This window comes from Bombina bombina, chromosome 9 (assembly GCF_027579735.1).
Source record: "Bombina bombina isolate aBomBom1 chromosome 9, aBomBom1.pri, whole genome shotgun sequence".
Lineage (NCBI taxonomy): Eukaryota > Metazoa > Chordata > Amphibia > Anura > Bombinatoridae > Bombina > Bombina bombina.
The window spans coordinates 68,593,065-68,610,589 of NC_069507.1; the positions used below are offsets into that span (position 1 = coordinate 68,593,065).

Genomic DNA, 17,525 nt, shown 5'->3' on the forward strand with positions numbered 1-17,525 from the left:
TGATAAATGCCAACAGAGTATGCTGTCGGCATTTATCGATGTCGGACAGACATGATCCCCTACAGTGGATTACGTTCATCCAACAAATGATAAATCGGCCCCTTAGGGGCCGAATTCTCAAGCTCCAAATGGAGCTTGATGCCCCTTGTTTCTGGTGAGCCTTCAGGCTCACCAGAAACACAAGTTATGAAGCAGCGGTCTAAAGACCGCTGCTCCATAACCTGCCCATCTGCTCTGAGGCGGTGGACAGACATAGCCGGAAATCAACCCAATCGAATATGATCAGGTTGATTGACACCCCCTGCTAGATAGAGCATGCAATGTTAAGCAACTTTCTAATTTATCCTTATTATTATGTTTTTCTTTGTTCTCTTTATTTCCTTTTTCAAATAAACATACCAAGAGAACGAAGAAAAATTAATAGGAGTAAATTTGCAAGTTTGTAAGAAAAATAAATTGGGTTCAGTATCCCTTTAAGCAACTTTCTAATTTTCATCCTATTATTAATTTTCTTTGTTCCCTTGGTATCTTTATTTGAAAAGCAAGAATGAAAGCTTAGGAGCTGGCCCATATTAGGTTTAGCACTTATGTACCGTTTGCTGATTGGTGTCTAAATGTAGCCACCAATCTGGAAGCGCTATCCAGAGTGCTGAACCAAAAATGGGCAGGCTCCTATGCTTTTATTCCTGCTTTTTCAAATAAAGATACCAAGAGACACTGATCCCATTTTTTTCTTTCATGATTCAGACAGAACATGCAATCCTAAACAACTTATAAAGCTGCTTAATATTGCACGCTCTATCCGAATTATAAAAGAAAACAAATGAGTTTAGTATCCCTTTATTAATAAAAATACATTGGAAAGTTGATTAAAATTCTATGTTCTGTCTGAAATGTGACAGAAAAATGTTGGGTTTAATGTCCCTTTAAAGGCAGCCTGCACTTTCACTTTAAACATGAACTGAAAAGCACTCAGTTTTCATATTGGACTCCACCATCTTGGATTTCTGCACCCTATGACAGAACAGACATTCACTACTGTATTATGCATGTTGGTTTAGCACAACCAATACTGAGTAGGAGATTTACATTTTTGCAATTTTATACACAGTTTAAAAGTTACGTAGGAAATATAAAAAGGCCACATGAATAATATAGATAAAAAATATAAAGCTTCTGCTCTGTTTCACGAATGCTAACCCGAGTGTCAAAATGCCAGTAACGTTACGTCGCTGATCTATGAATACACGCCGCTTCTGTCACAGCGTACAAGAATTCCTAAGCTCTAAGATGGATGTGTTCAGTATTAAGATGGGCTGCTTGAACAACAACAATAATATTGTGAGTAGTTATAAATGTAGCTTTTTTCTTAATGTTCATATAATGAGGCCTATTTATCAAAGGTCTTGCGGACCTGATCCGAGAGTGTGGATCAGGTCCGCAAGACCTCGCTGAATGCGGAGAGCAATACGCTCTCCATATTCAGCATTGTACCAGCAGCTCACAAGAGCTGTTCTTGCAACGCCGCCCCCTGCAGACTTGCGGCCAATCTTCCGCCAGCAGGGAGGTGTCAATCAACCCGAGCGGACTCGATTGGGTTGAATTGTGGCGATTCCTGTCCTCAGAGCAGACGGACAGGGTTATGGAGCAGCGGTCTTTAGACCGCTGCTTCATAACTGCTGTTTCTGGCGAGTCTGAAGACTTGCCAGAAACACAGGCCCTCAAGCTTCTTACGGAGCTTGCTAAATGGGCCTCAATGTCTTCAATGTTTTGCATCATTTTAATTAAAACTGTTATTATTTAAAAAATTTAAAGAAGTTGACTGGCTATTGTTTCTTCCACACTAATACCATATATATGTGCTAATACAAATGTTATGTTTCTGTTGCAGCAAAAGGTCTGGTTGAGATTGGTGCTCAGTGGATTCATGGACCATCTCCTGAAAATCCTGTGTTCCAGCTCTCTGCCCAATACAACTTACTGGAGCCAGAAGCCCTCCTTGAAGAGAATCAGAAAATTGAGTTAGGGGTTAACCACAGTGGCATTATTTTCTACAGCAGCTCTGGCAAACAGATCAGCCCAGAGCTGGCTGTAAGTGTTGAGGAGATCTATACATCTTTTTTAAACAGGAGCAGAAACCTGACGCCAGACGTATCTCATGCAAATTCCAGTGTAGGAGGCTTCATAAAACAGGAGATTGCTCTGAGCTCTAAGGAATGGGATGGAGACTCGGTTGATTTGAAGATGGCTTTATTAAAAACAAATTTAAAATATGAGAGCATTGTTATTGGGACACACAGTATGGACAATGTGGCACTTGGATCCTTTGGAGAATATAAATTGCTACCAGGGATTGATTGCACCTTCCCGGGGTAAGTAGAATAATGGTAAGGCTAATGCTTACTGTGTCTATTTATCTATCTATCATCTATCTATAATCTATGTATCTGTCTGTCTATCTATCTATTATCTATGTACTGTATCTGCCTATCTATCTATCTATCTATCTATCTATCTATTATCTATGTATCTGTATATCGATTTATCTATTATCTTTGTATCTATCTATCTATTGCAATCCCTTGAATTCATGTTTACTGTTGCTCCTTTCATTACTAGTATCGGGAGTACAACCAGCCAGATTGCATATTGCTCATCTCATGGACGATAGGCATTAGACAGGGATGAAATTTCAAAAGTCTGCATTTGTTTATTTGTGTGTTGTAGTAATTTCTGATATACAAGTATACCTCACTTTGCTTCACTTTGTGGAGCTGAAGTTCAACCTCCAAGGATTTTGAAACAGTGCTGTACTCATCGTAAGATTGTGAGTAAAGTGACTGGCACCATTTATTATGCCCAGTTCACTCTGTTTACAGCATTACAGTGCAATCTGTGTATCAGTGTTACAGTCTGGCAAATTTTACTACAGTAATTGTCATTACTTTACAGGTACAGTTTTTATTGAATACTAATTTAATACTGTGCTGTGCTAGTGTTAAATAGTGATGTCCCGAACTGTTCGCCCGCGAACGGTTCCCAGCGAACATAGCTTGTTCGCTGCTGCGGGCGAACACATGGCGATGTTCGATCCGCCCCTATGTGTCATCATTGAGGAAACTTTGACCCTGTATGTCACAGCCGTCTGACACATTAGAGCCAATCAACATCAGACACTCCCTCACAGACCCTCCCAGCTACTCGGAATCCGCCATTTTAGACTCATAACGACCTTGCTTTCTTAATGAGAGGACGTGTTGTGTTTTTGCTCCTGACATTAATAGGAAATACATAGCTAGGCTAGTGTATTTAGTGTCCACTACAGTCCAGAAGGACTCCACTCATCTCTGCTGCAAGGACAGCACCCCAAAAAGCCCTTTTCAGGGCTATATTTCGTGCCGTTTTTTTTTTTTCCGTATTTTTATTAGCATTTGCCTGGCTTTCAGCCTGTGTGTTTAAGGCTCACAGCATATGCTGTGATTACTGCCACCACTGATATCTCCCTAACAACGTTAGTTTAAATTTAACTAACCAAAAATTTAAATTATTTTGCTAGTGTAATTTTTTTTCATTTTCTATCAGGCCTGTGTCACACAGCATACACTCTGGTTCATTGCTCTGTGCCAGCCACCAGTGTTAATATCCGTTTATATAACATAATTTTAAATTAAAAAAAAAAAAAAAAAATTTTGCTAGTGTTATCTAATTACATTTTCTATCAGGCCTGTGTCTGCCAGGCTCTCTCAGCATTAATATACCTCATTTTTTTCAGTCTTTTGGTTAATTGATCTGTGCCAGGCAGCCACCACTCATATCTTCTTCACCTAAATTTAAATATAAAAAAAAAAGTTTAAAATTTTTTGATAGTTTAATCTAATATCATTTTCTATCAGGCCTGTGTGTTTTGCTGACATACAGAGCCTACTGTGTTTACTTGCTGCCCTCCCTAGTCTATGAGCCACGACTCATATGTGTTTAACCTTTTTTTAATCCCCCCCCCAAAAAAATAATTTAAATAATTTTTCTAGTGTAATCTATCTAATAGTATTTTCTATCAGGCGTGTGTGTATCTGACTTACAGAGCCTACTGTTTTTAATAGCTGCCCTTCCAAGGCTATCAGCCACGACTCATATGTATGTGCTTAAAGGACCAGTCAACACAGTATATTTGCATAATCAACAAATGAAAGATAACAAGACAATGCAATAGCACTTAGTCTGAACTTCAAATGAGTAGTAGATTTTTTTTCTGACAATTTTAAAAGTTATGTCTTTTCCACTCCCCCTGTACCATGTGACAGCCATCAGCCAATCACAAATGCATATACGTACCATGTGACAGCCATCAGCCATTCACAAATGCATACACACTTATTCCTGCACATGCTCAGTAGGAGCTGGTGACTCAAAAAGTTTAAATATAAAAAGAATGTGCACATTTTGTTAATGGAAGTAAATTGGAAAGTTGTTTAAAATAGCATGCTCTATCTGAATAATGAAAGTTTAATTTTGATTGAGTGTCCCTTTAACCTTTTTCTTTAAATTCCCAAAAAAAGTCTTTAAATCATTATGCTAGTGTAATCTAATTTTATTTTCTATCAGACCTGTGTCTAACTGTCTATCTGACTTACACAGCATACTGTTGTTAATTGCTGCCCTACGTAGCAGCCAGCCAGTGCGACCACTCATATGTGCATTGCACTTCTTAACATAATTTTAATATTAAAATCTAAAATTTTAAAATATTTTGCTAGTATAATCTAACTTAATTTTCTATCAGGCCTGTGTTTTTGTCACTTACACAGTATACTTTGTTAAATTGCTGCCCTACCTACCATCCACGACTCATATCTGCCAGCCTGTGTGCCAGGCCCAACTAGCCAATTAGTGGCACCAATCATAATTCTTGTTACAGTATCAAAAAAATTAAAAATCATAATTTTTTGGACTGCAAATATTCAGTCTACTAGTGCCATTGAATTGCAGTTTCCTCCTGCCTGGCAGCCTGTGTGCCAGGCACAAACTAGCCAATTAGTGCCACCAATCCAAGTTGTTGTAAAAGTATTGTTAATCTTTAAAATTCCAAATTGATCGCTTGTGATTCATCAGTTTGCTCGTGCCATTGAATTGCACTTTCCTCCTGCCTGCCAGCGTGTTTTCCACGCCCAACTAGCCAATTAGTGGAACCAATCATAATTCTTGTAACAGTATATAAAAAAATAAAAATCATAATTTTTTGGACTGCAAATATTCAGTCTCCTGGTGCCATTGAATTGCATTTTACTCCTGCCTGGCAGCCTGTGTGCCAGGCCTACTTGAAAAATATTTACACCAATCATATTTGTTGTCACAGTATTGTTAATAATTAAAAATTAAAATTTTTGGTAAGTGTTGTTCAGAATCCTCAGTTTGCTCGTGCTATTGAATTGCACTTTCCTCCTGCCTTGCAGCCTGTGTGCCAGGCCCACCTAGCCAATTATTCCCAGCAATCATATTTCTTTTAACAGTATTGCAAAAATTGTCAATCATCACTGTTTTGACTGTCAGTATTCAGTCTCCTAGTGTCCTTGAATTGCATTTACCTCCTGCCTTGCAGCCTGTGTGCCAGGCCATCTTGCCAACTATTTACACCAATCATAATTGTTGTCACAGTATTGTTACTAATTAAAATTAAAAGTTTTTTGATTCTTGTTCTTAATCCTCAGTTTGCTCGTGCCATTGAATTGCACTTTTCTCCTGCCTGGCAGCCTGTGTGCCAGGCCGACTTTCAAAATATTTACACCAATCATATATGTTGTCACAGTATTCTTAATAATTAAAAATTAAAATTTTTGGTAATAGTTGTTCTCAATCCTCAGTTTGCTCGTGCCATTGAATTGCACTTTCCTACTGCCTTGCAGCATGTGTGCCAGGCCCACCTAGCCAATTATTCCCAGCAATCATATTTCTTTTAACATTATTGCAAAAATTGTCAATCATCACTTTTTTGACTGTCAGTATTCAGTCTCCTAGTGTCCTTGAATTGCATTTACCTCCTGCCTTGCAGCCTGTGTGCCAGGCCGTCTTGCCAACTATTTACACCAATCATAATTGTTGTCACAGTATTGTTACTAATTAAAATTAAAAAAAATGTGATTGTTGATCTTAATCCTCAGTTTGCTCGTGCCATTGAATTGCACTTTTCTCCTGCCTGCCAGCCTGTGTGCCAGGCCTATTTTCAAAATATTTACACCAATCATATTTGTTGTCACAGTATTCTTAATAATTAAAAATTAAAATTTTTGGTAATTGTTGTTCTGAATCCTCAGTTTGCTCGTGCCATTGAATTGCACTTTCCTCCTGCCTTGCAGCCTGTGTGCCAGGCCCACCTAGCCAATTATTCCCAGCAATCATATTTCTTTTAACAGTATTGCAAAAATTGTCAATCATCACTGTTTTGACTGTCAGTATTCAGTCTCCTAGTGTCCTTGAATTGCATTTACCTCCTGCCTGCCAGCCTTTTGTGCCAGGCCGTCTTGCCAACTATTTACACCAATCATAATTGTTGTCACAGTATTGTTACTAATTACAATTAAAAGTTTTTTGATTCTTGTTCTTAATCCTCAGTTTGCTCGTGCCATTGAATTGCACTTTTCTCCTGCCTGGCAGCCTGTGTGCCAGGCCTACTTGAAAAATATTTACACCAATCATATTTGTTGTCACAGTATTCTTAATAATTAAAAATTAAAATTTTTGGTAATTGTTGTTCTGAATCCTCAGTTTGCTCGTGCCATTGAATTGCACTTTTCTCCTGCCTGCCAGCCTGTGTGCCAGGCCCAACTATCCAATTAGTGCCAGCAATCATATTTCTTTTAACAGTATTGCAAAATTTGTCAATCATCACTGTTTTGACTGTCAATCTGCAGTCTACTAGTGCCCTTGAATTGCATTTTCCTCCTGCCTGCCTGCCTGTGTGCCAGTCCCAACTAGCCAATTAGTGCCACCAATCATATTTATTGTAACAGGATTGGAATTTTTGTTAATCATAACTGTTTTGACTGTGATTCTTCAGTCTCCTAGTGTCATTGAATTGCAGTTTCCTTTCTCCCAGCATGTGTGCCAGACAGGCCCATTTGCCAACTAGTGCCAACAATCATATTTGTTGTCACAGTACTTTTAATATTTTAAAAAATTAACAATTTGTGATTTTTAAAACATCTGTCTTTTTTGTTGTTGTCAGTCTCACAGCGTATACTGTGCCCACTTTCACAGTGCCACCACTCATATAATTGGTATAATAGTATTGTTAGTGTCCATTTTAAAAAAAATGACAGGCAGAGGCAGGCCACCCCACAGGTTCCGTGGTCGTGGTCGTGGTGCTGTGATTCCTTTAGACCCTACAAATATGCACATTATTCAGACGCCGGGTGCCAGGGGGGACGCGAAAAGTTCTGAGGAGGACCTAGTTGAATGGCTAACACAGGACACCCAATCTTCTTCAGCTTCCGCTGCTAGTCCTCCTAACCTTGACGCACCATCTACGTCCAGCTGTGCTTTGGGCAGGTCTCAAGTGACCAGTGCCACTCCCCCGCCTGTCGCCACCACCAACACTAGCACCACAGCCGCTTCACTTGATCTGTCACAGGAGTTATTGACACATCAGTTGGAAGAAATGAGTGATGCGCAACCATCATTGACAGAGGATGTAGATAATAGTGATCAGTCTCAGTCAGGCAGCATTACTGACATGGAGGTACGGTGTGATTCTGATGATGTTGTACCCGCTGCTGCTTCCTTTCTTGATGTGTCAGATACAAGTGAAGCGGTTGATGATGATGTGTCGGTGGATGTCACGTGGGTGCCTGCTAGAAGAGAAGAAGAAGAGGGGGAAAGTTCAGATGGGGAGACAGAGAGGAGGAGGAGGAGGAGACGATTTGGAAGCATGGGGAGGTCGTCTCAAGGAGCTAGTGGCACAGTCAGACAGCATGCATCGTCACCAGGGGTCAGCCAGACAGCACGCCGACGCCCATCAATGCATGCTGTTGCCACCACCAGAATGCCGTCATCGCAGAGCTCAGCAGTGTGGCATTTTTTTTGTGTGTTTGCATCTGACAACAGCGATGCCATTTGCAACCTGTGCCAAAAGAAACTGAGTCGTGGGAAGTCCAACACCCACCTAGGTACAACTGCTTTGCAAAGGCACATGGTCTCCCATCACAAAGGCCGATGGGAAGAACACATGAGTAGAAGCAGCACACAATGTGAAAGCCGCCCTCCTCCTCCTGCTCCAGCATCTTCAGCCACGTCAACCAGTGCTGTCCTCCTTGCCCCCTCTCAACCATCCTCCACTGAGTCTCTCTTACGTAGCAGTTCCTGGTCATCTGCCCACAGTCAGCTGTCTGTCAAGGACATGTTTGAACGTAAGAAGCCAATTTCTCAAAGTCACCCCCTTGCCCGGTGTCTGACAGCTGGCTTGTCTGAACTCTTAGCCCACCAGCTTTTACCATACAAGCTGGTGGAGTCTGATGCTTTCAAAAAATTTGTATCTATTGGGACACCGAAGTGGAAGGTACCTGGCAGAAATTTATTTTCACAAAAGGCAATCCCAAACCTGTACTCTGTTGTGAGAAAGGAAGTTATGGCATGTCTGGCACACAGCGTTGGGGCAAGGGTCCATATGACCACGGATAGCTGGTCTGCAAAGCATGGTCAGGGCAGGTATATCACCTACACTGCGCATTGGGTAAACCTGCTGACTTCTGACAAGCATGGAATGCGTGGCTCTGCAGAAGAGTTGGTGACACCGCCACGACTTGCAGGCAGGCCTGCTGCTACCTCCTCTACTCCTCTTACTCCATCCTTTTCCATAACCTCTTCCTCGGCTGAGTCCTCTTCAACTTTTGCGTCTTGCTCCACATCTATGGCACCCCCCCAGCTCCCCAGGTACTATGCTACATCCCGGGTACGGCAGTGTCACGCCGTCTTGGGGTTGACTTGCCTGAAAGTGGAGAGTCACACCGCACCAGCACTCCTGACCACCCTGAACGCACAGGTGGATCAGTGGCTGACTCCGCACCAACTGGAGATTGGCAAGGTTGTTTCTGACAATGGAAGTAATTTGGTGGCGGCATTGAAATTGGGCAAGTTGACACATGTGCCGTGCATGGCACATGTGTGTAATCTAATTGTACAACGATTTGTCCATAAGTACCCAGGCTTACAGGACGTCCTGAAGCAGGCCCGGAAGGTGTGTGGCCATTTCAGGCATTCCTACATGGCCATGGCGCACTTGTCCGACAGCCCGACACGTTGGAATTCAACACTCCTAATGTTTGACCGCCTGCTCCAACAAGAAAAAGCTGTTAATGAGTATTTGTATGACCGGGGTGCTAGGACAGCCTCTGGGGAGCTGGGGATATTTTTGCCAAATTACTGGACGCTCATGCGCAATGCCTGTAGGTTCATGCGTCCTTTTGAGGAGGTGACAAACCTTGTCAGTCGCACCGAAGGCACCATCAGCGACATCATACCATTTGATTTCTTCCTGGAGCGTGCCCTGCGAAGAGTGCTGGATCAGGCCGTAGATGAGCGTGAAGAGGAAGAGGAAGAGTTGTGGTGTCCATCACCCCCACAAACAGCCTTATCAGCATCGCTTGCTGGACCTGCGGCAACGCAGGAAGAGGATTGTGAGGAAGAGGAGTCAGAGGAGGAATGTGACTTTGAGGAGGAGGAGGAAGACAGAGCACAACAGGCATCCCAGGGTGCTCGTTGTTGTCACCTCTCTGGTACCCGTGGTGTTGTACGTGGCTGGGGGGAAGAAGATACCCTCAGTGAGAAGGAGGAACGGGACATGATTAGCTCGGCATCCAACCTTGTTCAAATGGGTTCTTTCATGCTGTCGTGCCTGTTGAGGGACCCTCGTATAAAAAAGATGAAGGAGAATGACCTGTACTGGGTGTCCACGCTCCTCGACCCCCGGTATAAGCATAAAGTGCCTGAAATGTTACCAAATTCCCGCAAGTCGGAAAGGATGCAGCATTTTAAGAATAAATTAAAAACTATGCTTTACACAGCGTATAAGGGTGATGTCACAGCACCACGGGAATGTAACAGGGGAAGAGATGAAATTAATCCTCCTCCCACGACCACGGCGGCAAGGACAGGACGCTTTCCTGACGTCTTGTTGATGGAGGACATGCGTACCTTTTTAACTCCCATGCATCATCAGAGCCTTTCGGGATCCAGCCTTAGAGAAAGACTCAACCGACAGGTAGCAGACTACCTAGCTTTAACTGCGGATCTCGACACTCTCAGGAGCGATGGACCCCTTGACTACTGGGTGTGTAGGCTTGACTTGTGGCCTGAGGTATCCCAATTTGCAATGGAATTTCTGGCCTGCCCCGCTTCAAGTGTCCTGTCCGAAAGGACTTTCAGTGCAGCAGGAGGTTTTGTCACTGAGAAGAGAAGTTGCCTAGGTCAAAAAAGCCTTGACTATCTCACTTTTATAAAAATGAATGAGGGCTGGATCCCGAAGGGACTGACATTGGGCGATACATTTGAATAAAAAAGGCCTGATGATGAGATGAGCTGGCTTGGGCTACAACTGGTACACAGGCTGGTCTTTTTTTGTTTTGTTATAAAGCTGGAGGACTTGCTTGACTTATCCGCCAACAACTAGTTTTCAAGCCACAAGCTTTTAGGGCACTTTATAAATGTTTTACAAACATAAATTTTTCTGGCCGCTGCTACAGCAGTTGCTACAACAATACCCAAATTTTTCAGTCATTTGTACATTCCTAATTTTTCTGGCCTCTGCTGCTGCTCTGTGGGTACAAAACTCAAATAAAAAAAATAAGGCACATAACAGTGATTAAACTGTTACGAATAGTACAACTTAGCACACCACTCATATCTGGTGGACCATTAAATTGAACGCGCATTGCCACAAATTTGAAGGAGGAGGACCGACCGAGCATCTTTATCCATCTCTTGGTTGCTCTAAATTATCTCTGTGTTCCATCTATGCCATAACTGTACTCTATTGTGCAAAAGGGTGGCATATGTGGTGTTTCATGCTGTTGTGCCTGTTGCGGGTCGTGGCCCATGGTATAAAAAGGCTGAAGGAGAACGACCTGTAATGGGTGCCCCAGCAAATTTTTAGAAAAATGTTCCCGGTTCCTCTCAATTATCTCCGGGTTTCTAAAATGGATGCCATACCTGTACTCGCTTGTGCAAAAGGATAGCATATGTGGTGGTGTTTCCTGCAGTTGTTTCTGTTGAGGGTGCTGGACCCTCTTATAAAAAGGCTGAAGGAGAACGACCTGGAGTGGGTGTCCAAGCATGGTTTTTTGGGCAATTTCACGTTTCCAAACAATTATCTCTTGGTTTCTAAAATCAATGCCGTAGCAGTACTCTATTGTTCAAAAGGATGCCATATGTTCTCTTTCCTGCTGGTGTTTTGTTTGAGGGTCCTGGACCCTCTTATAAAAAGGCCTAAGGAGAAAGAAGTGTACTGGGTGTCCACTCAATGTTTTTTTCTATTTCACATTTGCCCAAAATTATCTCTGGGTTTGTAAAATCAATGCTGTATCTGTACTCTATTGTTCAAAAGGATGCCATATGTCCTCTTTCCTGCTGGTGTTTTGTTTGAGGGTCCTGGACTCTCTTGTAAAAAGGCCTAAGGAGAAAGAAGTGTACTGGGTGTCTACTCAATGTTTTTTTCTATTTCCCATTTGCCCAAAATTATCTCTGGGTTTGTAAAATCAATGCTATACCTGTACTCTATTGTTCAAAAGGATGCCATATGTTCTCTTTCCTGCTGGTGTTTTTTTTTGAGGGTCCTGGACCCTCTTATAAAAAGGCCTAAGGAGAAAGAAGTGTACTGGGTGTCCACTCAATGTATTTTTCTATTTCCCATTTGCCCAAAATAATCTCTGGGTTTGTAAAATCAATGCTGTACCTGTACTCTATTGTTCAAAAGGATGCCATATGTCCTCTTTCCTGCTGATGTTTTGTTGGAGGACTTGCTTGACTTATCCGCCAACAACTAGTTTTCAAGCCACAAGCTTTTAGGGCACTTTATAAATGTTTTACAAACATAAATTTTTCTGGCCGCTGCTACAGCAGTTGCTACAACAATACCCAAATTTTTCAGTCATTTGTACATTCCTAATTTTTCTGGCCTCTGCTGCTGCTCTATGGGTACAAAACTCAAATAAAAAAAATAAGGCACATAACAGTGATTAAACTGTTACGAATAGTACAACTTAGCACACCACTCATATCTGGTGGACCATTAAATTGAACGCGCATTGCCACAAATTTGAAGGAGGAGGACCGACCCAGCATCTTTATCCATCTCTTGGTTGCTCTAAATTATCTCTGTGTTCCATCTATGCCATAACTGTACTCTATTGTGCAAAAGGGTGGCATATGTGGTGTTTCATGCTGTTGTGCCTGTTGCGGGTCGTGGCCCATGGTATAAAAAGGCTGAAGGAGAACGACCTGTAATGGGTGCCCCAGCAAATTTTTAGAAAAATGTTCCCGGTTCCTCTCAATTATCTCCGGGTTTCTAAAATGGATGCCATACCTGTACTCGCTTGTGCAAAAGGATAGCATATGTGGTGGTGTTTCCTGCAGTTGTTTCTGTTGAGGGTGCTGGACCCTCTTATAAAAAGGCTGAAGGAGAACGACCTGGAGTGGGTGTCCAAGCATGGTTTTTTGGGCAATTTCACGTTTCCAAACAATTATCTCTTGGTTTCTAAAATCAATGCCGTAGCAGTACTCTATTGTTCAAAAGGATGCCATATGTTCTCTTTCCTGCTGGTGTTTTGTTTGAGGGTCCTGGACCCTCTTATAAAAAGGCCTAAGGAGAAAGAAGTGTACTGGGTGTCCACTCAATGTTTTTTTCTATTTCACATTTGCCCAAAATTATCTCTGGGTTTGTAAAATCAATGCTGTATCTGTACTCTATTGTTCAAAAGGATGCCATATGTCCTCTTTCCTGCTGGTGTTTTGTTTGAGGGTCCTGGACTCTCTTGTAAAAAGGCCTAAGGAGAAAGAAGTGTACTGGGTGTCTACTCAATGTTTTTTTCTATTTCCCATTTGCCCAAAATTATCTCTGGGTTTGTAAAATCAATGCTATACCTGTACTCTATTGTTCAAAAGGATGCCATATGTTCTCTTTCCTGCTGGTGTTTTTTTTGAGGGTCCTGGACCCTCTTATAAAAAGGCCTAAGGAGAAAGAAGTGTACTGGGTGTCCACTCAATGTATTTTTCTATTTCCCATTTGCCCAAAATAATCTCTGGGTTTGTAAAATCAATGCTGTACCTGTACTCTATTGTTCAAAAGGATGCCATATGTCCTCTTTCCTGCTGATGTTTTGTTTGAGGGTCCTGGACCCTCTTATAAAAAGGCCTACGGAGAAAGAAGTGTACTGGGTGTCCACTCAATGTATTTTTCTATTTCCCATTTGACCAAAATTATTTCTGGGTTTGTAAAATCAATGCTGTACCTGTACTCTATTGTTCAAAAGGATGCCATATGTCCTCTTTCCTGCTGGTGTTTTGTTTGAGGGTCCTGGACCCTCTTATAAAAAGGCCTAAGGAGAAAGAAGTGTACTGGGTGTCCACTCAATGTTTTTTTCTATTTCCCATTTGCTGAAAATGATCTCTGGGTTTGTAAAATCAATGCTGTACCTGTACTCTATTGTTCAAAAGGATGCCATATGTCCTCTTTCCTGCTGGTGTTTTGTTTGAGGGTCCTGGACCCTCTTATAAAAAGGCCTAAGGAGAAAGAAGTGTACTGGGTGTCCATCGAATCATTTGTTTGATTCAAATTCCCGGTCGCAACAAATTATCTCCGGGTTTCTAAAATCAATGCCTTTCCTGTCATATAATTTTCAAAACTATGCCATATGTCCTCTTTCCTGCTGCTGGTTTTGTTGAGGGTCCTGGAGCCTCTGCTAAAAAGGCCTAAGGATAAATAAGTGTACTGGGTGTCTAATTAATGTTTTTTTAGATTTCCCGGTTGCAACAAATTATCTCTGGGTTTCTAAAATCAATGCCTTAAATGTAATCTATTGTTCAAAAGGATGCCATATGTCCTCTTTCCTGCTGCTGTTTTTGTTGAGGCTCCGGACCCTCTTATAAAAAGGCCTAAGGATAAATATGTGTACTGGGTGTCTAATCAATGTTTTTTTAGATTTCCCGGTTGCAACTAATTATCTCCGTGTTTCTAAAATCAATGCCTTTCCTGTAATCTATTTTTCAAAAGGATGCCATATGTCCTCTTTCCTGCTGCTGGTTTTGTTGAGGGTACTGGAGCCTCTGCTAAAAAGGCCTAAGGATAAATAAGTGCACTGGGTGTCTAATCAATGTCTTTTTAGATTTCCCGGTTGCAACAAATTATCTCTGGGTTTCTAAAATCAATGCCTTTCCTGTCATATAATTTTCAAAACGATGCCATATGTCCTCTTTCCTGCTGCTGGTTTTGTTGAGGGTCCTGGAGCCTCTGCTAAAAAGGCCTAAGGATAAATAAGTGTACTGGGTGTCTAATTAATGTTTTTTTAGATTTCCCGGTTGCAACAAATTATCTCTGGGTTTCTAAAATCAATGCCTTAAATGTAATCTATTGTTCAAAAGGATGCCATATGTCCTCTTTCCTGCTGCTGTTTTTGTTGAGGCTCCGGGACCCTCTTATAAAAAGGCCGAAGGATAAATATGTGTACTGGGTGTCTAATCAATGTTTTTTTAGATTTCCCGGTTGCAACTAATTACTAATTATGGACGTCCTGCTTGTCATCGATAAGCACAGGAAATTGCTGGCATTTTCATTGCTTCAAGAAGTTCAGCTTTTGTGGTGATAGTACAGACTTTAATAAACTATGATTTCCTACCATACTCAAGACAATCTTGTAGTTCAAGCTTATGACTTGCTGTGGGAAACAGTGGCCTGTCCATACCAGGAAGATTTAGACAGAAGTAACGATCTCTGCTTGCAGGTGACACATTTTTAGCGTCAATCATTAAAGGGGTTGCGTGAAGAATATGGCCGATGGACCCTTATTCACATGTTTGTCCAGAGCCACAACATTTTCAAACAGCCAGAAGAAAGGTCGGTTCTCACCAGCCTTAAATCACGCTTCATTTACCAAAAAATAGACAAACAGTGCCTTAAAAAAGACATTTGCGATATGGATTCACCAGAGCAAGGTCATTGCAAGTACTTCCCACGATAACAAATTCAAAATGCCACAACTCCGCAATCTTCCCCTTCACATTATTATTGTCACACTCCCTTGTACTCCTATGCCCAGCTCCTTGCTCTTGTTTTTGTTGAGGGTCCGGGGCCCTCTTATAACAAGGCAAAAGGATAAAGAAGTGTACTGGGTGTCCAATCAATGTTTTTTTGATTTGCCAGTTGCAACAAATTATCTCTGGGTTTCTAAAATCAATGCCTTACCTGTCATCTATTGTTCAAAAGGATGCCATATGTCCTCTTTCCTGCAGTTGTTTCTGTTGATGGTCCTGGACCCTCTGCTAAAAAGTCCTAAGGATAAAGAAATGTACTGGGTGTTCAATCAATGTTTTTTTCTATTTCCCGATTCATATAAATTATCTCAGGGATTCTTAAATCAATGCCTTACCTGTAATTAATTGTTCAAAAGGATGCCATATGTCCTCTTTCATGCTGTTGTTTCGGTTGAGGCTCCGGGACCCTCTTATAAAAAGGCCTAAGGATAAAGAAGTGTACTGGGTGTCCAATCAATTTTTTTTTCTATTTCCCTGTTCATATAAATTATTATCTCAGGGATTCTAAAATCAATGCCTTAACTGTAATCAATTGTTCAAAAGGATGCCATATGTCCTCTTTCATGCTGTTGTTTCTGTTGAGGCTCCTGGACCCTCTTATAAAAAGGCCTAAGGATAAAGAAGTGTACTGGGTGTCCAATCAATGTTTTTTTCTATTTCCCTGTTCATATAAATTATTATCTCAGGGATTCTAAAATCAATGCCTTAACTGTAATCAATTGTTCAAAAGGATGCCATATGTCCTCTTTCCTGCTGTCGTTTGTGTTGAGGGTCCGGGAACCTCTTATAAAAAGGCCTAAGGATAAAGAAGTGTACTGGGTGTCCAATCATTTTTTTTTCTATTTCCCTGTTCATATAAATTATCTCAGGGATTCTAAAATCAATGCCTTAACTGTAATCAATTGTTCAAAAGGATGCCATATGTCCTCTTTCATGCTGTTGTTTCTGTTGAGGCTCCGGGACCCTCTTATAAAAAGGCCTAAGGATAAAGAAGTGTACTGGGTGTCCAATCATTTTTTTTTCTATTTCCCTGTTCATATAAATTATCTCAGGGATTCTAAAATCAATGCCTTAACTGTAATCAATTGTTCAAAAGGATGCCATATGTCCTCTTTCATGCTGTTGTTTCTGTTGAGGCTCCGGGACCCTCTTATAAAAAGGCCTAAGGATAAAGAAGTGTACTGGGTGTCCACTCAATGTATTTTTCTATTTCCCATTTGACCAAAATTATCTATGGGTTTCTAAAATCAATGCCTTACCTGTCATATATTGTTCAAAAGGATGCCATATGTCCTCTTTACTGCTGTCGTTTCTGTTGAGGGTCCGGGACCCTCTTATAAAAAGGCCTAAGGATAAAGAAGTGTACTGGGTGTCCAATGAATGTTTTTTTCTATTTCCCATTTGCCAAAAATTATCTCTGGGTTTCTAAAATCAATGATGTACCCGTACTCTATTGTTCAAAAGGATGCCATATGTCCTCTTTCCTGCTGTTGTTTTTGTTGAGGGTCCGGAACACTCTTCTAAAAAGGCAGAAGGAGAACGACCTGTACTGTACTGGGTGTCCAATCCTGTTTTTGTTTTCAATTTCACGGTTCATAATAAATATCGCCGTGTAACTAAAATCAATGCCATACCTGTACTCTATTGTTCAAAAGGATGGCATATGTGGTGTTTCATTCTGTTGTGGCTGTTGAGGGTTGTGGCCATGGGACAGTGTATAAAACGGCTGAAGGAGAACGACCTGTACTGCCTTGTTGCTCCTTTTAGGCAGGCCAGCTCTTTGCATACATGCCCACAGACTCTGTAACGCATGCCTCTTTTAGTGAGAGGTGCAGCCATAATGCAGGGTCAGAACCTCTGCCTGCAACTGTTATACTCGATTTTGCGAAAGGAAGTAACCTTACCATGGTTCCCTGCACGCACGTATTGTTGTTACATTTTGGTGAGGGTAATCATGATGGCCATGTAGACCACCCCCGAGAGGCATGGAAGTAAGGGATGAGATGAAAGTGCTAAGAATAGTACAACTTGAAAACAAAGAGTTAGCCATGGGTGTTAGTGCAAGACCGCTTGGCTTTTTTTGGACTTTGGGTGCGGCTAATCATGCAGGCCATATAGAGCTGCCACCATTCGGTGTTGTATCATCTATTAAACTAATAAGAACAGAACTACCAAAATACAGCCAATGAAGGGCCTTATGAAGACTGAGCCAAGGTTGGATTGTAGTATTTGGT

The 17,525-nt window shown here is 41.5% G+C and overlaps 1 protein-coding gene across 1 annotated transcript in view; it reads left to right on the plus strand.

Moving 5' to 3' along the window:
• LOC128639931 (peroxisomal N(1)-acetyl-spermine/spermidine oxidase-like) overlaps positions 1-17,525 on the plus strand; it is a 96,094-nt gene that overhangs the window by 26,952 nt on the left and 51,617 nt on the right. Inside the window, exon 3 of the mRNA XM_053692198.1 lies at positions 1,892-2,372. Coding sequence (XP_053548173.1) covers positions 1,892-2,372 — 481 coding nt within the window. The remainder of the gene's footprint in view (positions 1-1,891; positions 2,373-17,525) is intronic.